This window comes from Tachypleus tridentatus, chromosome 13 (genome assembly GCF_004210375.1).
Source record: "Tachypleus tridentatus isolate NWPU-2018 chromosome 13, ASM421037v1, whole genome shotgun sequence".
Taxonomy (NCBI): domain Eukaryota; kingdom Metazoa; phylum Arthropoda; class Merostomata; order Xiphosura; family Limulidae; genus Tachypleus; species Tachypleus tridentatus.
Window position 1 is genome coordinate 254,664,894 of NC_134837.1, and position 27,615 is coordinate 254,692,508.

The 27,615-nt window shown below is 36.0% G+C and overlaps 2 protein-coding genes across 2 annotated transcripts in view; one reads left to right on the top strand and one right to left on the bottom strand.

Moving 5' to 3' along the window:
- Positions 1-4,360, bottom strand: part of frj (membrane bound O-acyltransferase domain containing farjavit) — a 59,897-nt gene extending 55,537 nt beyond the window's left edge. The window contains exon 1 of the mRNA XM_076474812.1: positions 4,344-4,360. The gene's annotated coding sequence lies outside the window, so the exon portion shown is untranslated. The remainder of the gene's footprint in view (positions 1-4,343) is intronic.
- A 12,263-nt stretch (positions 4,361-16,623) lies between these two features.
- LOC143237468 (sphingosine kinase 1-like) lies at positions 16,624-20,406 on the top strand. The gene is made up of 2 exons (XM_076476745.1): positions 16,624-16,861; positions 18,879-20,406. Exons 1-2 carry the CDS (start codon positions 16,627-16,629, stop codon positions 19,511-19,513), a joined length of 870 nt encoding a protein of 289 aa, XP_076332860.1. The 5' UTR covers positions 16,624-16,626; the 3' UTR covers positions 19,514-20,406.
- The last annotated feature ends 7,209 nt before the right edge of the window (positions 20,407-27,615 follow it).

Here is a 27,615-nt window from a genome sequence, read left to right on the forward strand (position 1 = left end):
AACAAGAAACAATTTACTGCCAAAAGAACCCACCTCTTAAGAGTGTTCAATCACTAAGCTTAGGGGTGGGCGAGACTATGTTCCACTGATAGAAATATTCATGTTCAGGCAGGTAAACTTAGTAAACTTACAGCAGCAAGTAAAATTAACTGAGTCATTCTCGGTGATTTCTTTCTGTATAACTCGCAAAATCCGCGAAGAAAACGGCATCTGAAGAACCAGAATTTGTATTGCGCAACATCTGAAGTCATTACCGTATTTGGTGTAGGATTTTGGATGGAGAATTAGGTTTTACTTCCTCTGATATTGAAAAGTTATGTAAATCCAGCCATGTTGGCAGGTATCGTTAGGAGCTCAAATTTGTTCAGATTTGGAAACAAGAAATTAAGGAAAAGTTGTGTTTGGGAATCAATCCACCAGGTGCATCACCTTGACTCGCAGACTGGGTATTTAATGAGACACAAATATTGATAAAAATATTTTAATTTTGCTTTAGAATATAAATATATATGTAATTGTAGAGTCATTAAAAGATATCATAGAAATAAGATAATTGGTGTGATGGAATGCTCAGGTCAGTCGATCCAATTGAAACGTTATGGGCTGAGTTAAACGAAATATCACAAGCCAAACATGGAAGATGAACTTTTTGATGTACTCAAAGAAGGATGACAGACAATCACTCACGAATATCTGTTCAAACTTATTGAAAGCATGTCACGTTGATGTGAAGCAGTATTGAAATCTAAGAGAATGTTGACTAAATATTAACTTGTGAAACTTGTTTGCATTATTTTAAATTTCATTTTTATGTTCAGTTATTGTAGATAAACTTGTTTATCATTTTGTAAGTTACTTGTAATAAGAAGATCTAATAAACTTCAGCAGGTGTACAACACTTTTTATGATAAAATGTAACTAAACTCATGAAAAGTTCAGATATATACAAAAGCCAGAGTTAAATTCAGGGCTTGAGATCATATCTGAACAGAATCTTGTCGTGCGGATTCTAAAAAACGCATAGTTTTACCTATTTGTCTGTTATATAATAAAAGATATAACAAATTAACATTTTCAAGGGGGGGGGAGACACTTTTTTGTCCATACCCTGTAAATATCATGCTTTCTGCAGAAAATACCAAATCTGCCAAACTTTAACTGGTTTTGTTAACTGTTAAAACTTACTTATAGATATTAAGCAGTGAATCATGTTTCTGGAGTAATTTACAACACATTACAGTATGGACCGCCAAAATAAACGTTGTAACAAGTGGAAAACTTTCTGAATAAACATACACAGGGCAATAATGTTATATAAACTCAAAATTACGAATGATTTTTTACATTGAATGAAACAGCTGGTGAAATGTGTGTAAGTATAGTAGTTGTTTTATTATTTTTTTGTAAAATTTATCGTTTGGTGAAGCAGATAGCAGACGCGTGTGTATTCAGCTGAAATTCGCAGAAAATTCTCGAATGTTCTACTACGAAGTTTGTTTGCACGTATATAGAGATGCCCCCTACCAATGGTTCGTGGGTAGATTTACGGACTTATAACACTAACATTCGGGACTTCGATTTCCTTTGGTGGACCAAGAGTAGATAGAATATTGTGTAGGTTTTCACTGAAACATACAATAAATAATCGCAAATGGGGAAATGGACCGTGGTATGTTTACGGATTTACAACGCAAAAATCAGGGGTTCGATTCTCTTAGTTAACAGAGTACACGTAGCCTATTGTGTAGATTTGCGCTAAAACAAACGTAAACAGATGTTCCCAATGAGCCAGCAATAAGTTTAATGCTCATAAAGCTAAAATCCGGGCTTCGAGTCTCCTTGTTGGGCAGAGCCCAGATAACTTGTTGTGTGGCTTCGCGCTAAAATAAACAAACATATACAGCTATCCCTCAGATGGCCAGTGGTAAATTTACTATCCTATAACGCTAAAATTCTGGACTCGATTCATCCTGTTGGACTGATCGCAGATGGCCTTATGTATAGTTTCAGATTAAAAAAAAATACACTGACAAAAATCTTAAACGTGCCAGATATTTGCCACAGCTTTCCAATGGTTTCACAACCTAAGGAAAGTTATATGCTTCAACTACTTTGTAAGCCACTGAGCTATGGAAAGAATGTTGATAGATATAATGTTCATGGTGAGATATTAATATCTACTACCATAATATCCAGTTTTTGTCTATCATGAAAATGCACGCGGGCTTAATTTTAACAGATATCGACGAAAGACGAATATAAATATAATTTATTAGACAATTTGTACAACAACTTATTAAAAACTTATCATATTGAAAAAACAAACAAACAAACTCTAACGTTAGGTCGTAGAATGACTTTTATTTACTGATGGTAAAGTTTTGCTCTAACTAAACTAAAAGAAAATACGTGCGTATCGGATACAGCTTGTTTTTAATTAAGATTTATCTAATGTTAAGCTTAGAACAAGTAGGGTTAGAGATTTGGGAATCTGCCTACAGAATGAATTATTTTGTATTATCTTAGAAGTCATGTTTTTCAAGAAGTATCGTTACGATAAAAATACTTATTTGATTAAAAACGTCTTCTGTGTCTCTTATAGCTTTTGCGCATGTCCTAACATATATTACTGTTACCTACTTCGTAACCATTCAGACTTTTTAATACTTTGTAAATTAAGATTTGGCTCATAGAAGGCGCTACCGGAAGGCCGAAAGATCGTGCTGCAATGGCATTGATTGTCTGTTTCTTTTTTGAATTTCCCGCAAAGCTACACGAGGGCTATCTGCGCTAGCCGTCCCTAATTTTGCAGTGTAATACTAGAGGAAAGGCAGCTAGTCATCACCACCCACCGCCAACTCTTGGGCTACTCTTTCACCAACGAATTGTGGGATGACCGTAACTTTATAATGCCCCAACGGCTGAAAGGGCGAGCATGTTCGGTGTGACGGGGTTCGAACCCGCGGCCCTCGGATTACTAGTCGAGTGCCTAAACCACACATGGCGCTCTTTCAGCCGTGGGGTCGTTATAATATTACGGTCAATCCCACTATTCGTCAGTAAAAGAGTAGTCCAAGAGTTAGCGGTGGGTGGTGATGACTAGCTGCCTTCCCTCTAGTCTTACACTGCTAACTCATGGACGGCTGGTACAGATAGCACTCGAGTAGCTTTGTGCGAAATTCAAAAACAAACAATATCTTAAAGTCATTACACAGAGTATCCCAGAGGCCTATACCCAGAGGGAAAAATACACAATTTATTATCTATTTACTTATTATTCAATTTGTATGCCATTAACAGCCACACAGCATACATAGATGTCGCATCTTGGTATACTGTGTCTTCATAGTATTATATTTCCTGAAATATGTACAACTGACATCAGAAAACGTGTTTGTTCAACTTTAATAAGATAAATGAGAATAATGTATATCTTTCTTATAGGTCCAGACTTCTGGGATACCCCGTATTTTTAATAAATTAAAATTAAAACCAGCTTTCTGATATAATTTTTTTAAAACGATGTTTCGCTAGGAGCAACATGTAACTATTGCATGTTATTTGTTGAAACTCTTCCGACCATGTTTAAAACGTTTTTGAAACTGAATAACTCGATTTATATCTCACAATCTTACAAATGGCGTGTAGTTTAGTAAACTAACACAACGTATCACAGAATTTAGGTTGGATTTAATACCATAAGGATGCTCTAAGTTCAGGATTAACAGGTGGTTGTCTCCATTTAGGTGTTATGAAAAATAACTTTCCTAAAAGAGTCATCAATATGACAGCGTGTATTCAAACTCAAATAGTGTTTTTCGCGTGAAAGTGGCTACTTGAGCACGTGATACGCAATTATTGGCTCTTAGTTTTGTGTTGACTTCATAATACAAAAACAGCAGCTGAGTATATTTCTTGTATTTCCTAGAAAGAAGAGGTGGGGTGTCCATACACCGTACCATTAGGTGTGTATAATTCTATACGATCGATCTGAAATACACATACACTCTGAGTCAGCTAACACGTTAACGGTATATTACGACTGAAAATATCAAGCGTCATGGTAGTAAGTAGTGTGTTACCATTGTTTGAACGGTTCAACCTAAGCACTGTTAAGAGATCGACAATGTTACAATTAGATGAAAACGCTACTATTAGCAGTACATCAGAAGAGTTGACGCCAATACCTCACTGGCCAGAGGAAGTATTATTAGAAGATATTTTCTGTTATCACGGCAGTTTCGGTAAAAGAAGCAATGTTGTCGTTCGTCTAACAAACGTTAGGCTTACGTGCGAGTTTATTTCGTGTGACAAAAAATCGCGGGTGAGAAAGGTTTACTTACGTGACGTCATAGGCTGTAAAATAAAGATGAACACCACAAAGGATAGATGTAATCTGTGCTTAGAGATTTACTATTATCAATTGTCCAGATCATGTGTGTGAAAAGACGTCAGCGTCATCAACTAAGCCTAACCGTGAAAAGAGCTAGTTCGTGGGACATAAACGAGAAATACGCCTTGAAGTGGAGAAGCGCCATCTTGTTTATGGCGTCAAGAAATTCGAAATTCCAAGATGATATGAATGGAAGTAAGAATTACAATAGTACATATTTTACATTTCTTGTAAAAGTTACTCATTTTTTCCCCCCCACAAGATTCGAGGACTAAATGAACACATTGGTAAGACTGGTAGTTGTATACTGAGTGCACCTAGTTAAACAAAATCAGCTTGAAAAAGAGAACACAAACTCGCTTGTTTCTAATGCATTTTTTTTTATCAAGCTACAAACAAATCACGACACTGAAGAACAATCAGTCAAAGTACTTTTAAGACCGACATTCGAAGAACGTTGCGTAATATAATTTATCTCCGACGGGTCTCCAATTTATTATATTACGTGCGTTACGTATTACGATTTCAAATAGCCGTAAATTTTATTTTTAACTTAGAAGTTAATTGAATTTCGATGTGTATCAAGTTTATAATATTTGCCAACAGTCGTCTACAAATTTAGAGGACAGGCGGGACTTTCACAATACACATTTAACAATATACGTCACGCGCATTAAACTGAAAGAAACGTAGAAGTCAAAATAAGTGTTTCACAGTAAATCCGTAACAAGGATGGTGGGTAGAACAATGTGGATTACTGAAGTAAATCTTTATTGACGTCATAATGTAACACATTTCTCAACATTTAGCTCAAGGCCAGGTGGTTAAGGCACTCGACTCGTAATTTGAGGGTCACGGGTTCGAATCCCCGTCGCACCAATTATTCTCGCCTTTTCTGTGGGAGTGTTATAATGTTACGGTTAATCCCACTATTCTTTGGTAAAAGAGTAGCCCAAGAGTTGGTGGTGGGTGGTGATGACTAGCTTCCTTTCATCTAGTCTTACACTGCTAAATTAAGGACGGCTAGCGCAGATAATCCTCATGCAGCTTTGCGCGAAATTCAAAACAAACTTTAGCAGAAAACAATCTTATATTGGGGTAAATATACAATATTATTTTTGTTGTTATTTTTGCAGTGCAAAGGGCAATCTGTATTTTGTCCACCGTCGGAATCGCACCCTGAATTTCAGCTAACTCGTAAGCAAGCCTCTGCTCTACAGCGAAACATAGCATTACAACGTTGGAATTTATTTAGATGTATTGCAAAAAAACACACAAAAAAAACACGTAATTTATTATAACTTCTTTATTGTTAAAGCTTAAGTTTATGTTTAAATGTTTAATAATGAAAAGCTTGTTTGTTTGTTTTTTGTTTTTGAATTGCGCGCAAAGCTACACGAGGGCTAGCATGGGAGCTTTAAACCAATATCCGCACGTGATGACTGGAATTGCACATTCATTTCATAAAATGCATTTTATGTCAATCCAATAATTCATGACTCGAAGGATACTGTTAAAAAAAATGAACTCCGTCTTTTGGGGCCATGAGTGCATTATAAGAGTGACAGTAAAATCCCACTATTTAGTGAGATAAGTGTATCTCAAGAATTGGCGATGGTGTTAAGGATGCTGTTTGTTCGCTCTCTTTGCCTGTTACTTCAAAATTAGGGCCCCAGCATGGCCAGGTGGTTAAGGCACTCGACTCGTAATTTGAGGGTCTCAGGTTCGAATACCCGTCACACCAAATGTGCTATTCCTTTCTGCCATGGGGACGTTATAATGTGATAGTCAATCCCACTATTCTTTGGTAAAAGAGTAGCCAAAGAATTGGCGGTGGGTGGTGATGACTAGCTGCCTTTTCCCTAGTCTTACACTGCTAAATTAGGGACAACTGGCACAGATAGGCTTCGTGTAGCTTTTCGCGAAATTCAAAGCAAACTTCAAAATTAGAAAGGATAATGCACATTTAAGCCTTTTCAGTTTGGTGAATAATTTTTTAATTAGTACGTTACAATACGTTTAGGCCCAGCATGGCCAAGCGTGTTGAGGCGCGCGACTCGTAATCTGAGGGTCGCGGGTTCGCATCCCCGTCGCGCCAAACATGCTCGCCCTCTCAGCCGTGGGGGCGTTATATTGTGACGGTCAATCCCACTACTCGTTGGTAAAAGGGTAGCCCAAGAGTTGGCGGTGGGTGGTGATGACTAGCTGCCTTCCCTCTAGTCTTACACTGCTAACTTAGGGACGGCTAGGACAGATAGCCCTCGAGAAGCTTTGGGCGAAATTCCAAAACAAACAAACAATACGTTTATAATTTGATTAACGTTATTGTTTTAACGTATCAGCTGGAAGAATTGCGTGAAAGCTTAGTAATACCTACCAACAATCTCACCTCATAAAGGAATCGAATCGCTAAATATTGAGGCGAGGATAAATACAGGACGTGTAGATGTTATTTCAGGAGACGCTGTAGTGAGGTTATGACGAAAATAGCAGAACACTACAATCACTTAGTTAAAACGTACGGAAACGAAGAAAAAAACGCCAGTTAATATTATTAATTTTCATATGTTTATATTTTAAATACTTCATCAATGGGGCATTAACGAAAATTATAATTGCATTTGTATATTTGGGAAGATTATTTCGAGGTTTTATTTTGCAAATTAACGTACTCCAGAGTTATGCACAAATAACTGTTGACAAGAAAATAAATCTATTATTTTTTTTAAAAAAATGAACAATAAATACACGATATTGTTGTATCGAACATGTAAAGCTGTTAACTAATACTTAAATCAGTTAGACCAATCTTTTAAAACTTAGTTTTAACCGTTAATATCCGATGAATTCAAACATTTTTAAACGGAGTAGAAATACTTAAGAAATCTTACCTGTTGATAAAGTAACGTTTAATTATCCACAATGTTTTCCACTTTATTCATTAAACGTTTTTGTAACTACTACAGAGAAATACTCGATACTTGATGGGCCACTTCCGAAGCGGCATATCTTGGTTGTCATTAATCCTGCTAGTGGCCGACAGAGGGCGCTCAAGATTTTCCAGAGCCAGGTAGTTCCGATGTTTGAGGAAAGTGAAATAAGTTGGGTCGTTGTGGTTTCAGGTTAGTGGATCGTTAGAATGACGTTGATCTTGTTTTGTGTCGCGGTTTAACTAAATTAACCAGAACGACATGATAATAACTTCTACAAACATCTGTTTGCACAAGTTAGTTTCATGACTACACGAGATCGGGAAACTTCCGAGTTAGTAACACTGTCTGTTCAGAGTTGGCCCGGCATGGCCAGGTGGTTAAGGCGCTCGACTCGTAATCCGAGGGTCGTATCCCCGTCACACCAAACGTGCTCGCCCTATTTTCCATGGGGGCGTTATAAAGTTACGGTCAATCCCACTATTCTTTGGTAAAAGAGTAGCCCAAGAGTTGGCAGTGGGTGGTGATGACTAGCTGCCTTCCCTCTAGTCTTACACTGCTAAATTAGGGACGGTTAGCACAGATAGCCCTCGTGTAGCTTTGTGCGAAATTAAAAAACAAACAAACTGTTCAGAGTAATGAGAAACCCCTTTTCTTGTTTGAGTCGATATCAGCGCTCCTGTTCTCCCTACAAATCTTGTTTCTCTGAGTTGAGTTTGTTCTTCCAGGTAAATCGCTCATATTGTGTACTGATCTACTGTAAAATAATGTTATAACTAAACTACACAACAGCAGCGTAGCCAGGTTTTCCACTCGGTCTGTGTGTGTGGGAAGGGGGCTGCAGATAATTTTAAGGGGAAAATAAATTAAAAAGTTAAAATTGATCTAAACTTTTTAATAAAATGGTAATTAAAATAAATCAACTGAAATGTAATAGTGTTTATAACAGTTTTATTTATTTTAGTTATATATAAAAGCTGAAAATAATATGTGAAAAGTTTGTTTTTTTTGTGATTAAACACAAAGCCGCACAATAGGCTATCTGTGCTCTGCTCACTATGGGTATCGAAAATCGGATTCTAGCGTCGTAAATCTGCAGTCATACCGTTATGCCATTGGGGGACATGTAATAATTACGCCTATATTTTTCATGGGACTTGAACCCCTTGTTTCCTCTTCTCCTTTCAAATACGTCTCTGCTGCATTGTGGCTTTCCGTTTCTGAGAAAATGATGATTGAAAACAACAACAACAACTGAAAATTAATCCCGATGTATTAAACATTTCTCTATGTGTGTTGTTTGAAGTGACGTTCATTAAAAACAACAAAACGATAACAAGAACTAATTAAATATTCTTCAGTATTTTATCTTGCAGCTAAACTGTACTGTGTTATAAAGTGATAATGTGACTTGTAAATACATGGATTGGTTTGTTTCGAATTTCGCGCAAAGCTACTCGAGGGATATCTGCACTATTCGTCCCGAATTTAACAGTGTAAGACTAGAGGGAAGGAAGCTAGTCATCACCACCCGTCGCCAACTCTCGGGCTACTCTTTTACCAACGAATAGTGGGACTGACCGTCACATTATAACGCCCCCACGACTGAAAGGGCGAGCATGTCTGGTGCGACCGGGATTCGAACCCGCGAACCTCACATGACGAGTCGCACGCCTTAACACACCTGGCCATGCCGGGACATAGAGTGAAGTTAAAGTAATTTAACAAAAAAAAACAAACAACCAAAACAAAACGATGAAAACTGTTACTGGAAGGAATTTGTAAATCATTGAGATAAGTGTAACTAATAAGTGCATATTTTAAATATAAAATCATCGGGAAATACTTCAGAAAATTTGTACTTCATTCTGACCGACAGCACTCCTATGTGAGCATTGTAGTCTTCAAAATTCCGAATCGTATTTGTCGACGTGATCCTTGGTCTAATACGAAATACGAAGAAATTGCTTGTAACAGAAACAGATTAATATTTGGAATAAAACTAGCTTGCATAACTGTGGGTTAGAGCTTTTGTTCTCTTAAAGCAAAGCCATTTCGGGCTATCTGCTGCATCCAGAGAGAGGAATCGAAACCCTGATTTTAGCGTTATACATCCGTAGACTTCCTGCTGTTCCACCGGTAGGGGGTTATATCTTAAACAATACGAACGATAGTTTGTAGCTATTGATGTAAACCTTCCTAATTAGTTATTATATTGAATAACTGTTAATTACACTTGAAATATTGCGTACGATAGTGTATAGTTACTGATTTCAAAACAGAGAGAAATTCTGAGGTATACAAATCATATGATTATATAAAAATAGTGTTCCTTGATTTACAGCACGTGCTGTACTTTATTGTAGTGTTCCTTGATTTACAGCACGTGCTGTACTTTATTATAGTGTTCCTTGATTTGCAGCAAGTGCTGTACTTTATTGTAGTGTTCCTTGATTTGCAGCACGTGTTGTGCTTTATTGTAGTGTTCCTTGATTTGCAGCACGTGCTGTACTTTATTATAGTGTTCCTTGACTTACAGCACGTACTGTACTTTATTTGAACATTGTTAAGCTATATATTAATATTCCAGCAAGGAAAACATTCACGAAAACATATATCGAGTCTGCTGACCTATCACCGTTTGATGGCATTGTTTCTGTATCCGGAGATGGACTTCTCTACGAGGTACGTATTTAACTACGTAGTTTTAATTGTGGTTTAACCTGTAAGTTAATTATTATTCACTAATTTTCTTCTAAGTCTGAATTGCAAACGTTTATTATCGTAGATGAGCAATAGATCTGATTGGAACAAATGTACGTTTTTAATAGGTTTATTCGTTCAAAGCTGATGTATTCCTGTTGGACCTGGTTTAATTTTTTTGTTTCTTTGTTTCAGATGTTCGTGCAGAATTAAACAAAAGCTATCTACGATAGCCATCCATAATTTTGAACTCACAGAACAGAGGGAAGGCAGCTACTGTATAACACTCACCGCTAACTTTTGGGCTACTTCAATCGTATAGTGGCATTTGATTGTTATTCTTATAACGCACTCACGCCTACTTCCAAGCCCCCATCCATTCTCGTACTTGAGCACATTTTGTTTTCAGTTGAGAATTGATTCAATTTGTAGTTATAAAATAGAAGAAAACTTACACCTAGTATTTGATATTTTTTTAGGTGGTGAATGGACTTTTAGCTCGCCCTGACTGGAGAGAGGCTATAAAAATACCTCTGGGTGTTATACCTGCAGGGTCAGGCAACGCCATATTTCGTAGCATGACAAAAGTTCAAGGGCAAGTATTTTTTATCTTAATTGACTTAATTGGAAGAAGTGAAACACTCGACATTTAGATAACATTATTAGTGTATTACTACACAATCCGTAACCACAGCTTCAATGTTTTCTTTGAAAGACTCCAAGTTGTCTCCTACTACACCTCCAATGTTTTCTTTAGAAGATTTCTAGTTCTCTCCTACTACAGTTCTAATGTTCTCTTTAGAAGTCTCCATGTTGTTTCTTACTACACCTCCAATGTTCTCTTTAGAAGATTTCTAGTTCTCTCCTACTACAGTTCTAATGTTATTTTTATAAGTCTCCAAGTTCTTTCTTACTACACCTCCAATGTTCTCTTTAGAAGATTTCTAGTTGTCTCCTACTACAGTTCTAATGTTATCTTTATAAATCTCCAAGTTGTTTCTTACTACACCTCCGATGATTTCTTTAGAAGATTTCTAGTTGTCTCCTACTACAGTTCTAATGTTCTCTTTAGAAGTCTCCATGTTGTTTCTTACTACACCTCCAATGTTCTCTTTAGAAGATTTCTAGTTGTTTCCTACAACAGTTCTAATGTTATCTTTAGAAGTCTCCATGTTGTTTCCTACTACACCTCCATTGTTCTCTTTAGAAGATTTCTAGTTCTCTCCTACTACAGTTCTAATGTTCTCTTTAGAAGTCTCCATGTTGTTTCTTACTACACCTCCAATGTTCTCTTTAGAAGATTTTTAGTTGTCTCCTACTACAGTTCTAATGTTATTTTTATAAGTCTCCAAGTTGTTTCTTACTACACCTCCGATGATTTCTTTAGAAGATTTCTAGTTGTCTCCTACTACAGTTCTAATGTTCTCTTTAGAAGTCTCCATGTTGTTTCTTACTACACCTCCAATGTTCTCTTTAGAAGATTTCTAGTTGTCTCCTACTACAGTTCTAATGTTATCTTTATAAGTCTCCAAGTTGTTTCCTACTACACCTCCAATGTTCTCTTTAGAAGATTTCTAGTTGTTTCCTACTACAGTTCTAATGTTATCTTTAGAAGTCTCCATGTTGTTTCCTACTACACCTCCATTGTTCTCTTTAGAAGATTTCTAGTTGTTTCCTACTACAGTTCTAATGTTATCTTTATAAGTCTCCATGTTGTTTCCTACTACACCTCCATTGTTCTCTTTAGAAGATTTCTAGTTGTCTCCTACTACAGTTCGAATGTTATCTTTATAAGTCTCCATGTTGTTTCTTACTACACCTCCAATGTTCTCTTTAGAAGATTTCTAGTTGTCTCCTACTACAGTTCTAATGTTATCTTTAGAAGTCTCCATGTTGTTTCTTACTACACCTCCAATGTTCTCTTTAGAAGATTTCTAGTTGTCTCCTACTACAGTTCTAATGTTATCTTTAGAAGTCTCCATGTCGTTTCTTACTACACCTCCAATGTTTTCTTTAGAAGACTCCTAGTTGTCTCCTATTACAGTTCTAATGTTTTCTTTAGAAGTCTCCAAGTTGTTTCTTACTACAGTTCTAATGTTCTCTTTAGAATATTTCTAGTTGTCTCCTATTACAGTTCTAATGTTATCTTTAGAAGTCTCCATGTTGTTTCCTACTACACCTCCATTGTTCTCTTTAGAAGATTTCTAGTTCTCTCCTACTACAGTTCTAATGTTCTCTTTAGAAGTCTCCATGTTGTTTCTTACTACACCTCCAATGTTCTCTTTAGAAGATTTTTAGTTGTCTCCTACTACAGTTCTAATGTTATTTTTATAAGTCTCCAAGTTGTTTCTTACTACACCTCCGATGATTTCTTTAGAAGATTTCTAGTTGTCTCCTACTACAGTTCTAATGTTCTCTTTAGAAGTCTCCATGTTGTTTCTTACTACACCTCCAATGTTCTCTTTAGAAGATTTCTAGTTGTCTCCTACTACAGTTCTAATGTTATCTTTATAAGTCTCCAAGTTGTTTCCTACTACACCTCCAATGTTCTCTTTAGAAGATTTCTAGTTGTTTCCTACTACAGTTCTAATGTTATCTTTAGAAGTCTCCATGTTGTTTCCTACTACACCTCCATTGTTCTCTTTAGAAGATTTCTAGTTGTCTCCTACTACAGTTCTAATGTTATCTTTATAAGTCTCCAAGTTGTTTCTTACTACACCTCCAATGTTTTCTTTAGAAGACTCCTAGTTGTCTCCTATTACAGTTCTAATGTTTTCTTTAGAAGTCTCCAAGTTGTTTCTTACTACAGTTCTAATGTTTTCTTTAGAAGTCTCCAAGTTGTTTCTTACTACAGTTCTAATGTTCTCTTTAGAAGTCTCCATGTTGTTTCTTACTACACCTCCAATGTTCTCTTTAGAAGATTTCTAGTTGTCTCCTACTACAGTTCTAATGTTATCTTTATAAGTCTCCAAGTTGTTTCTTACTACACCTCCAATGTTTTCTTTAGAAGACTCCTAGTTGTCTCCTATTACAGTTCTAATGTTTTCTTTAGAAGTCTCCAAGTTGTTTCTTACTACAGTTCTAATGTTTTTTTAGAAGTCTCCATGTTGTTTCTTACTACAGTTCTAATGTTATCTTTATAAGTCACCAAGTTGTTTCTTACTACACCTCCAATGTTTTCTTTAGAAGACTCCTAGTTGTCTCCTATTACAGTTCTAATGTTTTCTTTAGAAGTCTCCAAGTTGTTTCTTACTACAGTTCTAATGTTATCTTTATAAGTCTCCATGTTGTTTCTTACTACACCTCCAATGTTCTCTTTAGAAGATTTCTAGTTGTCTCCTACTACAGTTCTAATGTTATCTTTATAAGTCTTCAAGTTGTTTCTTACTACACCTCCAATGTTATCTTTAGAAGATTTCTAGTTGTCTCCTATTACAGTTCTAATGTTTTCTTTATAAGTCTTTAAGTTGTTTCTTACTACACTCCAATATTTTCTTCAGAAGATTTCTAGTTGTCTCCTACTACAGTTCTAATGTTATCTTTATAAGTCTCCATGTTGTTTCTTACTACACCTCCAATGTTCTCTTTAGAAGATTTCTAGTTGTCTCCTACTACAGTTCTAATGTTATCTTTAGAAGATTTCTAGTTGTCTCCTACTACAGTTCTAATGTTATCTTTATAAGTCTTCAAGTTGTTTCTTACTACACCTCCAATGTTCTCTTTAGAAGATTTCTAGTTGTCTCCTACTACAGTTCTAATGTTATCTTTATAAGTCTCCATGTTGTTTCTTACTACACCTCCAATGTTTTCTTTAGAAGACTCCTAGTTGTCTCCTATTACAGTTCTAATGTTTTCTTTATAAGTCTTTAAGTTGTTTCTTACTACACTCCAATATTTTCTTCAGAAGATTTCTAGTTGTCTCCTACTACAGTTCTAATGTTCTCTTTAGAAGTCTCCAAGTTGTCTCCTACTACACCTCCATTGTTTTCTTTAGAAGACTCCTAGTTGTCTCCTACTACAGTTCTAATGTTCTCTTTAGAAGTCTCCAAGTTGTTTCTTACTACACCTCCAATGTTCTCTTTAGAAGATTTCTAGTTGTCTCCTACTACAGTTCTAATGTTATCTTTATAAGTCTCCAAGTTGTTTCTTACTACACCTCCAATGTTTTCTTTAGAAGACTCCTAGTTGTCTCCTATTACAGTTCTAATGTTTTCTTTAGAAGTCTCCAAGTTGTTTCTTACTACAGTTCTAATGTTCTCTTTAGAAGTCTCCATGTTGTTTCTTACTATACCTCTAATGTTCTTTTAGAAAATTTCTAGTTGTCTCCTACTACAGTTCTAATGTTATCTTTATAAGTCTCCAAGTTGTTTCTTACTACACCTCCAATGTTTTCTTTATAAGACTCCTAGTTGTCTCCTATTACAGTTCTAATGTTTTCTTTAGAAGTCTCCAAGTTGTTTCTTACTACAGTTCTAATGTTTTCTTTAGAAGTCTCCAAGTTGTTTCTTACTACAGTTCTAATGTTCTCTTTAGAAGTCTCCATGTTGTTTCTTACTACACCTCCAATGTTCTCTTTAGAAGATTTCTAGTTGTCTCCTACTACACCTCCAATGTTCTCTTTAGAAGATTTCTAGTTGTCTCCTACTACAGTTCTAATGTTATCTTTATAAGTCTCCAAGTTGTTTCTTACTACACCTCCAATGTTTTCTTTAGAAGACTCCTAGTTGTCTCCTATTACAGTTCTAATGTTTTCTTTAGAAGTCTCCAAGTTGTTTCTTACTACAGTTCTAATGTTAGCTTTATAAGTCTCCATGTTGTTTCTTACTACACCTCCAATGTTCTCTTTAGAAGATTTCTAGTTGTCTCCCACTACAGTTCTAATGTTATCTTTATAAGTATCCAAGTTGTTTCTTACTACACCTCCAATGTTTTCTTTAGAAGACTCCTAGTTGTCTCCTATTACAGTTCTAATGTTTTCTTTATAAGTCTTTAAGTTGTTTCTTACTACACTCCAATATTTTCTTCAGAAGATTTCTAGTTGTTTCCTACTACAGTTCTAATGTTCTCTTTAGAAGTCTCCATGTTGTTTCTTACTACACCTCCAATGTTCTCTTTAGAAGATTTCTAGTTGTCTCCTACTACAGTTCTAATGTTATCTTTATAAGTCTCCAAGTTGTTTCTTACTACACCTCCAATGTTCTCTTTAGAAGATTTCTAGTTGTCTCCTACTACAGTTCTAATGTTATCTTTATAAGTCTCCAAGTTGTTTCTTACTACACCTCCAATGTTTTCTTTAGAAGACTCCTAGTTGTCTCCTATTACAGTTCTAATGTTTTCTTTATAAGTCTTTAAGTTGATTCTTACTACACTCCAATATTTTCTTCAGAAGATTTCTAGTTGTTTCCTACTACGGTTCTAATGTTTTCTTTAAAAGTCTCCTAGTTGTCTCCTACTACACCTTCAAAGCTCACTTTAGAAGTCTCCTAGTTTCCTCCTACTACACCTCCAATGTTCTCTTTAGGAGTCTCCTAGTTTTCTCCTACTACATCTCCAATGTTCTCTTTAGAAGTCTCCTAGGTTTCTCCTACTACACCTCCAATGTTCTTATTAGAAGTCTCCTAGTTTTCTCCTACTACACCTTCAATGTTCTCTTTATAAGACTCCTCGTTGTTTTCTACTATGGTTCTAATGCTTCCTTTAGAAGTCTCCGAGTTGTTTCCTACTACACATCCAATGTTCTCTTTAGAAGTCTCCTAGTTGTCTCCTACTACCCCTCCATTGTTCTCTTTCGAAGTCTCCTAGTTGTCTCCTACTACACCTCCAATGTTCTCTTTAGAAGTCTCCTAGTTGTCTTCTACTACAGTTCCAACGTTTGCACTTAAGTGACACAACTCCTGAGCTTTCCTTTTTCCTGAAGGTCTGGCCTGGTAGTTATGTCGTTCGAGTCTCAATCTGCGGGTTGCGTGTCGAAGTGTCGTCATCAAATATGTTTGCCCTTTTGATTGCGTGGACGTTGTAACGCGGTGATCAATCCAATGTTTCATTGATAAAGAATGACCCAACCGTCTAAATTAAAGAAGGCTAACACAGACAACTCTCAAGTAGCTTTGCTCTAATTTATTTCACAAACAAATCTCTTTCCTGGCAAAACTCCTGTGCTTATTTTCCATCTAATCCCAGCTTCAATTTGACCTCTTCTGTGGTATAACACCTGTCCCATCTTTATGGAACTCTTCTACTAATTGTCTCTAAAATCGTTCGTACTTTTATTTGTTGCTCTGTGTAAGTTCGTAGCTCAACCGTTGTTTAGTAAAGCTTCTACGTTTCTTTCAGTTATTACCCAACTTGTGTTTTCTTTCAACTATTCTATTGTACTGATTTGTATAAATAATATTAAAGTGATAATAGGCTGCAACTACTTTTGTAAAAAAACCTGTGAGTTTGACGGAAAAAGTAAAAATGTATAGATACATACGAACGTTTGTTACAAACTTCAAACATATATACATACATACATGTGTGAATTTATTAAACATTATGCTTACCGCATTTAAAAAAATTACGTTTATTTAATATAATTTTCATTTGACTGTTTTCTTTATGTCTCTTCCCAGTGAGCCTATCATGTTAGATCCTGTGACGTCATCCGTGATGAATATCATCTGTGGAAAGAAAAAGAAAGCAAAGATCGTCCTCTTACAAACTACGGACGACACCACATGCTCGCTATCTTCTTTGGAGTGGGGGCTCATTGCTGATATAATCCTAGAAGCTGAAGTCCTTAGCTGCCTCGGAGAAGTTCGATACGGCTTATCAGGGATGATGAAATCTCTGAGTAAGTTGGAACTTTGATAAAGTAAAGCCTGAGAACAGATTACGATACTAATTATGATGGATCTTGTGTGTTGATTTAAAGATACAAGAAAATATTGTGAGTTTTGCTAACTGATATCTATTGACGAAACGCTTTTATGGTCTCAACTTTTACGTCTTATTTTGTTTGCAGAGCTCTCGAGCCGAGTTCTAACCCGTTCGATACCACAACGAAATATTGACTACACTTTAATAACCTGTAAGTGCATTATAACAATGACAATAAATTCCTTAGCGTGAAATGTGGGCGGAACTTTGCTGCTGATTGGCTGCCTCCTTCTACTTGGATGTTTAAAATTATGGACGACAGTGGAGAGACTCAGTGGGTTTGGCATAAATACAGATACAAATGTTTATTTGTTTGAAGTTAAGCCTAAAACTACACAATGGACTATTTGTACTCTTCCCAACCACAGGTATCTAAACTCGGTTTCTAACATTGTAAGTCCGCAGACATACCGTTGTGTTTGTTTGAAGTTAAGCACAAAGCTACACAATGGACAATCTGTGCTCTACCCCACCACAGGTATCGGAACTCGGTTTCTAGCATTGTAAATCCGCAGAGATTTCACTGTGTCACTGTGGGCTCTGAAAAATGAAGCGAATATATAGTGTAGGTCATTTCGTTTTCTTCTTTAAGAACTTCCTCTGAGCTTAGTTATAGAATACACTGAAAAGATAATCTTACTGGTGGAAACATTTCCTTCGTAAAATATTTAACAAAATTATCATTCGAAATAATTTGTCTTAGTACGTGAAAATACAGGTGTATTACTGAATCTTTACCAAATGTCGTCAGTAACTGTCAAGTTTTTTCCTTCAATTACGTGAAAAGTAAGGAACCTGGTCTGGTTGAATACTTTTTTTAAATTCCGATGAGTAAAAGATAAACTTCAATGGTTGGGTCCTATGTCCATTAACGTAATCGAATTTTGAAATCTGATGTTTGTCTTTGATTGGGCGACATTAACCTTAACCATTTACCTTGACTTTTATATATTTTCCGAAGTTCCCTTCAGCGATTGTTTGTTTATGTGTTTGTTTTTTGAATTTCGCACAAAGCTACTCGAGGGCTATCTGTTCTAGCCGTCCCTAATTTAGCAGTGTAAGACTAAAGGGAAGGCAGCTAGTCATCACCACCCACCGCCAAATCTTGGGCTACTCTTTTACCAACGAATACTGGGATTGACCGTCACATTATAACTCTCCCACGGCTGAAAGGGCGATCATGTTTGGCGCGAAGGGGATGAGAACCCGCGACCCTCAGATTACGAGTCGCACGCCTTAACACGCTTGGTCATGCCGGGCCTCCTCTTTAGCGATCAGTGGATTTTTAAGCACTGGATAATGCAGATGATAGCACTTCACAACAAAGTTTTGCTTCTTGAACACTGTTGGGTGTTCCTTATAGATTTTTAGTTGCTGATCACAAAAATCACATCCAAATTTGCCCATCACATACCGTTTTATCGAAATCTTCAGTTTTACTACAATGGAAAAACGATATCAGGGCAACTGGAATCCGTCAATGTTTGCTGACTACTGTTGGACACTGCAACGTGATGCACCGGACATTTAATACAAACAAAATTCAGGAGCAAAACGCGTTTAATTATGTTGAGCTTAATAGCGTATTAGAAACATAAACGCAATTAAATACGTTATTGCCGGTAAACAGTTAACTGTCTATTTCTCAGAGTTCCTACGTGATAAAGCAACACCAAAACTATATTCATGAATACCACCAGGTACCTGTTACAATCAGCAAAAGCTTTTCAAAAAAGGTGTTGTGCACTATAATGTTTTTGATGTTTTATTATCCACTCTAATTTACTTTATCTCGAAAATTCTTGTAATAAACAATTATATTAATATTTCTCTACACCTTAACTACTTTCTTAAGCCTTTTTATAACTGTCTTATTTTCTATTTATCTCAATTTATAATTCCGAACATTATATTTTTTATTTTATTTTAAGATCCAAAGAAATACAGATGTCGCCTATCTTTCCTAAGAGCAACAGAGGAAAATCGAGCCAAGATGGCGCTAGCTAGGAAAACCTCACTTGTACGGTTAGATAGCGATCCAGTATGTAATAAACAGCAAAAAAAGGATTCATACCAAGGTAAACACTTGAAATGTTCAACATCTCGTCAGACCAGTGTTTTTCCTCCTGTTGGTTTAGAAGAAGGCAATGGCACTTCAACAAGACATTTGTGGAAGACTATAACATCCTTGCTGCCATCGTGGGCTCAACCTGTGCCAGATGACTGGGAAACTGTAGAAGGTGACTTTTATATGATTGCATGCTCTTACGTCAGTCGATTATCTGCTTATTTATCTCTTGCACCATTCGCTAAATGTGACGACGACACAATATGGTTAACGTTACTGAAAGGTGACATTCCTCGGATTTTCATTCCATACATCTTGATAGCAATGAGAAATGGGAAGCACGTGAACCTACCAGCCATAGACACAATTCCAATTTTGGCGTTTCGATTAGAGCCCCTAATTAGTAGGTGTGATTTTGCTGTTGATGGTGATTTTATGAAAGGTGGAGCTTTACAAGGGGAAATTCTCCCATTCACTCTGAATGTCATGTCTCACTAAAGTTATAAAACATACAAACCTGAACCTCTTTCAGAAAGCGATCATTCAATGATTCGCGAAACAATGAATTATTAGAACAATGATAAATACGTAAATTTACCAAATTCAACAGTAATCAGAGAATTTTTGTGATGTCATGTGTACAAATTATCTGGAAGTTACAACTACCTAAGCAAACATTGTAAAGAAAACCGAAACAGTGAACACTTCAAAATAACAGACTCAGCGAAAGACGAATGGACGTTACGATAAAGGGAAGCACTCCTAATATGTCACCTTTAACCTAAACTGAATAATCAACTAGTTACGTCACTGCTTCTCTAACTATGGTCAACTCATCGTGCCTGAGATGAACAAAAAAGTAAAAACTTTGTCGAAGGAACAAGTGTTAAAATCTACTCAAAGGTGCTGTTTTACAGTTAACTTCTTAAACATCCAACACTTCTACAATGTTTACAGGTTTAATCAACAGTTAAGTTGTTATAATCGGTACAGAAGTTAGTCTTTTAAAGACTCGTCAACTATTCCTATACGTTCAATGACCATACAGTCTCCTGCATTGGTCAAGAAGTTCTTCAAAAATATCTGTTATTTCAAGGGAGGATTCTCCTGAAAAAGAATAGTGAACTATTTCTCGAATTTTGGGCCTCGTTTGAAAAACCATTTCAACTTTTGTGTGAGACCGTGTGTGACGTTTTAATCAGAATTACTATTTTAAAAGAAAGACAAATTTCAAACGTTGTTAGAATCAGATAACAAGTAGGAAACATTGAAAAAACAAAACCAAGGTGGATTTAAAGATGAAAGGAAACATTTCACTTTTATTACAAGTTCGTAAAAACTACACAATGTACACATTTTTTATTCTGTTACATTAAATCTTTCAGTATTTAACAATGTTTGATGTGATGGTTTGTTTGTTTTTTTTGAATTTTGCACAAAGCTACTCGAGGGCTATCTGTGCTAGCCGTCCCTAATTTAGCAGTGTAAGACTAGAAGGAAGGCAGCTAGTCATCACCACCAACCGCCAACTCTTGGGCTACTCTTTTACCAACGAATAGTGGGATTGACCGTCAAATTATAACGCCCTCAAGGTTAAAAGGGCGAGCATGTTTGGCGCGATAGGGATGCGAACCTGCGACCCTCAGATTACGAGTCGAACGCCTTAACCATGCCGGGCCGAGAATGCTTGTGTTACCAGCAACAAAGATAACAAAGATAAAGTGCCTTATAAAGTTTTAGGTCACCCTCAGTTGAAATAACTGTATAATATTGCACCTTAGTTTTATTTAATCTTCAGTAGTTGTATCAATGCTCATCAACAGCAACTCGTATTAAACTATATACACTAGAACATTATTTAGATTTATTTTTAAACGTGCACAATGCTGCAAAAGCAAGAAAACTCTAGGTAAATATAATAAACACATATATTTGTGGTAGGAAATTTTACGGAGATAACAAACACACACAATGGCCACATAAACAGAATGGGATGGGTAAGTCTAAGGATACCGTTTCGTCTTTGGGAATTATTCAGTTCTAATAAAAACAGTACCACATGTGGATGATGCTTCAGCGCCCCCTTTTATAGTTCCCTTGCTGCACTAAAAACCATTTCGAGGTTATTGTTTTTTTGGTATCACTAGACGTTTCCAAGGCACGTGGTCAAGTTCAGTAACGTGATATACTAGCTAACTTCATTGAAATTTGTATTCATATGTTTTCCGTTCATAGGGTTGCTGTTCTGTCTTTACTTATACGTGTAACAATAGTCTGAATACTGACGTACGCTTCCTAAGAAGTATAACCAATTAATTACATAAGAGGGCATCGAAAGCTAAATTTCAGGTTGAACTAGATTAATTTTTTTTAATGACGTATTTAACTTTCCTTTCGCGGGATCTCGTTACGAAAATTAAACATACTTATTATGCTATGAGATCAAACTTATCTTGAAGGTTAATCTATTTGCATCATTGCGTTTACTGACTTTTTAAAATTTGGCTAATTTGAAATAAACAAAAAAACTGATGTTTCATAAACTGCTTTGCTTAAGATTAATAGATTAACAGATTTTCTAGTGTAATATATTGGTAGTTATTAAAAAAAATTCTAATCAATTACAGGAATGTAAGAAAAAACAAACCCAACTGAAAACGATTATTTTAATGATAAAAATATAAATATTTTGGAGGGTAATGATAGAGGGCGCTCGAGATAGAACCAAGAAATATTCAATGTGGTGTGTTTGTTTGTTTTTTGAATTTCGCGCAAAGCTACTCGAGGGCTACCTAGGCTAGCCGTCCTTAATTTAGCAGTGTAAGACTAGAGGGAAGGCAGGTAGTCATCACCACCCATCGCCAACGCTTGGGCTACTCTTTTACCAACGATAGTGGGATTGACCGTCACATTATAACGCCCCTACCGCTGAAAAGACGAGCATGTTTAGTGCGACGGAGATTCGAATCCGCGATCCTAGATTACAAGTGGAACACCTTAACCCACCCGGCCGTGTCGGGCCATTCGATGTGGTATCAAACACTCCAGCATCAGGCAACACTTCCTTACAAATTAACAAGTATACACATTTATCACATATTTTAAAAGACTGATCAGTGATTAAGAGATTACAATGGGTATTTATACGACATCTACGTTTGTACTTCAGTACGTGCTAGAAATACGATGATCGACTAAGTTTAATGAAACTATTGTTTTCTATACAAAAAAAAACACTTAACACATAATAGCAATTCATGTTTTCAAGGTAACAGGAAGACATATCCCAATGAAATATTTTTTTTCTAGTTTAAAATTTTATTTAGAAAATGTTAGATTGTGATAACACTGAACATTAGAAACGTTTCTCTTGTCATTATTATTACACACGTAATACCATAATTTATTAAAAGTAATTAAAACAGGTTCAAACTAAATATAGATTGTATTTCTCTATTGTAACTTCCTAAAAATTTATACAGAATAGTGATTAAATATAATCTGACTAAACTAATAATCAACAATAAATATTACATTTTAATATAGCTTTATCGTTTGTTTGTTTCAAAGTTTGCGCAAAGCTACACGAGGGTTAGCTGTACTAGCCGTCCCTAATTTAGCAGTGTAAGACTAGAGGAAAGGCAGCTAGTCATCACCACCCACCGCTAACTCTTGGGCTACTCTTTTACCAACGAATAATGGGATCGACTGTAACATGGAACGTCCCAACGGCTGAAAGGGTGAGCATTCGAACCCGCGACCCTGAGATTACGAGCCGAGCGCCTTAACCACCTGACCATGCCAGGTTTCGTCAGTTTTATGGATACGTTATATATACGTTTAAAAGTTATTCAAATAGCACGCAAACTCCACTAATACCTTATTGCTACATCTGTACATCAAGAATATGTCACCTACATACGTTATCAAAACATGGGGTTTACATTTTGCGCCACTTGTGGCCATTGTTTCAGATATATACAACTAACAAAATCTCTTGTGAAGTAGGTCTTGAATGTAAACGACTACGTACAAAAATCGTACTTGATGGATCGTCAAATAAGGTTGAGCACTTTGTTGAAGAAGTAACTTTATAAAGTGTTCAACAATGGAAACTATCGGTTAATTGACGAAGGTTGACAAAGAAAGATACACAACTTTATTTATTTATAAGAGTGTGTGTGTGTGTTTGTGTGTTTTTTCTTATAGCAAAGCCACATCGGGCTATCTGCTGAGCCCACCGATGGGAATCGAACTTCTGATTTTAGCTTGTAAATCCGCAGACTTACCGTTGTACTAGAGGGGGGCTTATTTATAAGAAACATCTCTTCTTCTGTTAACGTGTCCTCCTGCATTTGGAGAGTGTAAACTAAAAACTAATTCCAACATTACACAAATAATTTAGTCAACAGAAGAAATTAGCTTAAGACAATTGTGTCACAAGCACATTTTATTAGGTTGTCGAGATATAAATGCCGTTTTTGAACTGCGAAGTGTGAAAAAGTGTAAATCAATGTTGTAAAACATGCTTTATTTAAAGTAAGCACCGTTTCCTTCAACACACTTTTGCCAACGTGTAATGATGCTGTTTATGCCCCTGCTGTAGAAATCAAAGCTTCTATGGTCAATGAACTCCTGAAAGCTTCTTCTGCAGCTGTCTGATTTTGAAAGCGTTTATAGTTCAAAAAGTTGTCAAAGTGCCTGAAAAAATGAAAATCTGTAGGGGAAAGTTGTGGGGAATAAGGTCGATGAGGCAAAACTTCGATTCTTAATTCGTTCAATTTTTTGGAGCGTCATCCTTGACAGGTCTCATAACGCCGATTTTGTTGATCTTCAGTCAGCTCATATGGAATTCCCTTATCCAACTTTATCTTCTTTCCAATCGCACTGAGGTGGTTGGCAATGCTTGATTTACTTATGCCTGGCTTTTCTGTAAGCTCACGTACTCTTTGGCAAGGGTCTGTTTCAACTACTTTCCTTAATGTGTTTTCATTTAAAGATGGCTTCCTTCTACAACTTTCGCGGTCTTCAAGACTTTTATCTCCATGTCGAAACCTGTACGTTCAGTAACATCCATGGCTGAATGCCTGGTTGATGGTGGTTTTGGTAGCTTTTCGTCCAAGTTTGAAGTCGTAAAGGAAAATCAGACGAAATACCTTCTTGTTCATGCTGCCTTGTGGGTTGCGAAACTTACTCTGAGTAGAGTTCAAACAATAGACAATTAATATACCTTGTAAGCGACAAACGTTGGATTAAACCAACCAACCAACCAACAATAAGTTACTCAATATTCAGCTTCTACATGTCATCGTGAGAATTTCCACATTTACTTCTGGACAACCTAATAAAATACTAATAGCAAAGTTTGTTACATACCACAGTTAAATCTTTAATAAACACAAACATTCTTGCTGCATATTTTATTGAAATTTTAAGGCTTTAATTTCAATAAAAACTTGTAAAGTAACAAAATAATGGACGTTATCGAACCACGGACCTCTAGAGTTGCAGACAAACACTACTACCACTCAGTTGATACTTTTAATTAATGTTTGTAGATTTAATGTTTTCTTACCTGTACAATACACCTAAACGATACTTTTAGTTAATGTTTATAGATTTAATGTTTTCTCACTTGCACAATACACCTAGGCGATAGTTTTAAATAATGTTTATATATTTAATGTTTTTTTTACCTGTACAATAAGCGGAAGAATTGCAGGATTTTGACAAATTAGAGTAGGTAGGTTAAATAATATGGTACGGTGTTTCATGATTGACGTCAAATGTTTGTAAATTAAAGACACTACACTCAAGCTACAGCCTAAATCAATGCTGGTGTCTTGACGACGACTCTGTAGCGAAATAAACTCTTCTATTCTTATGAAAAGCTTGAGAATGTGACGCAAGCGAAATATTTATTTAAATATCCAGAATCTTAAGCCCTTTTCGATAAATCGAATTACCATACGTGACTGACGTTTTGAGAGCAGATGAACAACTGTATTTGTATCGACATGACTCTGACTAATTATAATCATGTAAGATTATGTTTAAAATCAAATTGATTTTTCTTGTTTGAGCACAACCACCTGAAGTACATTGGATGTTCATCAGAGTACATACAGTATAATGACATTCAGCCACTCTATACTAAACAAGTGGCTAAATTAAGAAAAATAGTCTGATATCAACCATGACGAGTCATCGGTTTGAATGCCAACTTCCGACTTGAACGATCCATTTAGATGTGACAAGAACACAGCTCCCCCTAGTACAGCGGTAAGTCTCCGGATTTACGACGCTAAAATCAGGGGTTCGAGTCCCCTCGGTTGGCTCAGCAGACAGCCCGATGTGGCTTTGCTCTAAGAAAACACACACGTGACAAGAACAACAAATTAATGGGGGCCTGTAATAGTTTCCTGTAAATAATGCGTATTGTCAAGTAGGACAGTTAATTCTGTTTAGTGTAGGGCACATTCCTAAAGTTAACAAATATTAATTAGCGTTGAAACTACAATTACGTCACAATTAGTATAACACTAGCTGTCAATCAGGGACACTTTGTTGTCATTTCCAAGATGGACGCCAAAGAAAACAATGTTTTTAGAAGAACTAGAATCCCCACAACGTTGGGAAAAATTTGCTAGACAATAAAAGTGCCGTTAAAGTAAAACAAAGAAATAGAAAAAAATTATCTAACCACATTTCAAAACACTTACTTCTGTGAAGATTAATTTAATTTTCATATACTAAGCCTCGAGGAAGAAAGGTTGATCGAAACATGGTTACACACATTTTTTTCTCAATTCAACTTTATTTTTTTAAAGTGATTTTATTTGAAAAGAAAACAAATGCTGCATCGGGCTCATAATGGCCACGTCTCTCATAGAAGCATCCATATTGCATTTTCCAATCTACATTACCCTTCGAGCCACCATGCTACGTTCCAATACAATAACGTGAACTTCGTCGCTTATTTTTACTTATATTCTTGGTTGCCTTTAGGAAGTTATAATAAAACTTAATTTGTAACCAAGAAAAATTTAAAGCAATTATAGTTAAGTATTTGAAACTGAAACATGTTTTGCAATACATCAGAATTCCTGTTCCAGATTTCCCTTTTTGGGCCATGATGACTCGTCCTCTGCGCATGCGCTTTGCTGGCACGAACGTTTGGTCACCACGATATGGGTAAATAGTGAATTATTTCACGGAAATTGTAGTCTAAGTCAGTTGGGATTAGATATATTAACGATACGTTAGTCGAGATATCACATTCTAATGTGTAGTCCATAAACAGTTAATGAGATTTAACAGAATATACTTAATTCTATAAAAGTAGTCTTCTGAATGTTATTTAAATTTACAATAGTAGTCTATATGTTACGGACATTCATAAGAAATAATAAATGTTTTTAAGTTGTAGAAGTTAGTATCATAAACCCAATCACTCGAGCGTTTTGAGAAATTCGCTTTCACGTAAGCGGTCGAATTATTTTGTCTATTTTCTATTGTTCAAGTTATTGTTGGAATATTATTATTGGTACATATATGTATGTTAATAGTCTTCACTTGTCACTTTAAGTTATTGGCATAATTTACGTGATAACAATATTTGAGTAAAGTATATTACGTGATATTAACGGTCATTCAATTTCTTTTTTTTTTATACTTATAAGTACAAAAACCTCTACAACAGTTCGCATCTGATTCGTTGGTCTTTTTAATTGTTATTGCAACATTCTTACAAGATAACTGATGGTTTTAATTTAAGTGCCTAGTAATGCATTACAAAAACAATGCAGATGTTATCAGGAGCAGTTGTAACATAGTAATAAAATGAATGGCATTCAACATAATTATGATGTACGATCTTAAATACGATTTAGTGAAATCGACGTGAACAACAATGGCAGATCTGTTTGTTTGTTTTGAATTTCGCGCAACGCCACTCGAAGGCTATCTGCGCTAACCGTCCCTAATTTAGCAGTGTAAGACTAGAGGGAAGTCAACAGTCATCACCACTCACCGCCAACTCTTGGGCTACTCTTTTACCAACGAATAGTGGGATTGACCGTCACATTATAACGTCCACACAGCTGAAAGGACGAGCATGTTTGGTGTGACGGGGATTCGAATCTGCAACCCTAGGATTACGAGTAGAGTTCCTTAACCACGTGGCCATGCCGAGCCAGCAGTGGTAGATCTGATAAATATTGACACGATTCATGAGACAGTATTTAGTCTTCGCAGAATTTTACGTAATTCGTAAAATAAGATACTCATCAAAAGGTTAATGATGAACTGGTAAAAAACTGTACCAACACCAACTAAAGAAGACGTTTATCAAAGTAGTTTTTAGAAGTTGTATATTATTACAAACAAAAACCAGTTAGTCCTAACAACACTTAAGGCTGTCATGATCTTTGTAGTATTGTGACGTGTTTGTGAAAATATGACACATTAACAAAAGAAAAACTAACTTCATGTGTTATATCGCGTGACAACAATATTTTGTCGTAATTTCTAGAGTACTGAAATTGAAAGCACGAGAATAACCTATGTTAAAAACGAATTTAATCAAAAGCAAGAAACAT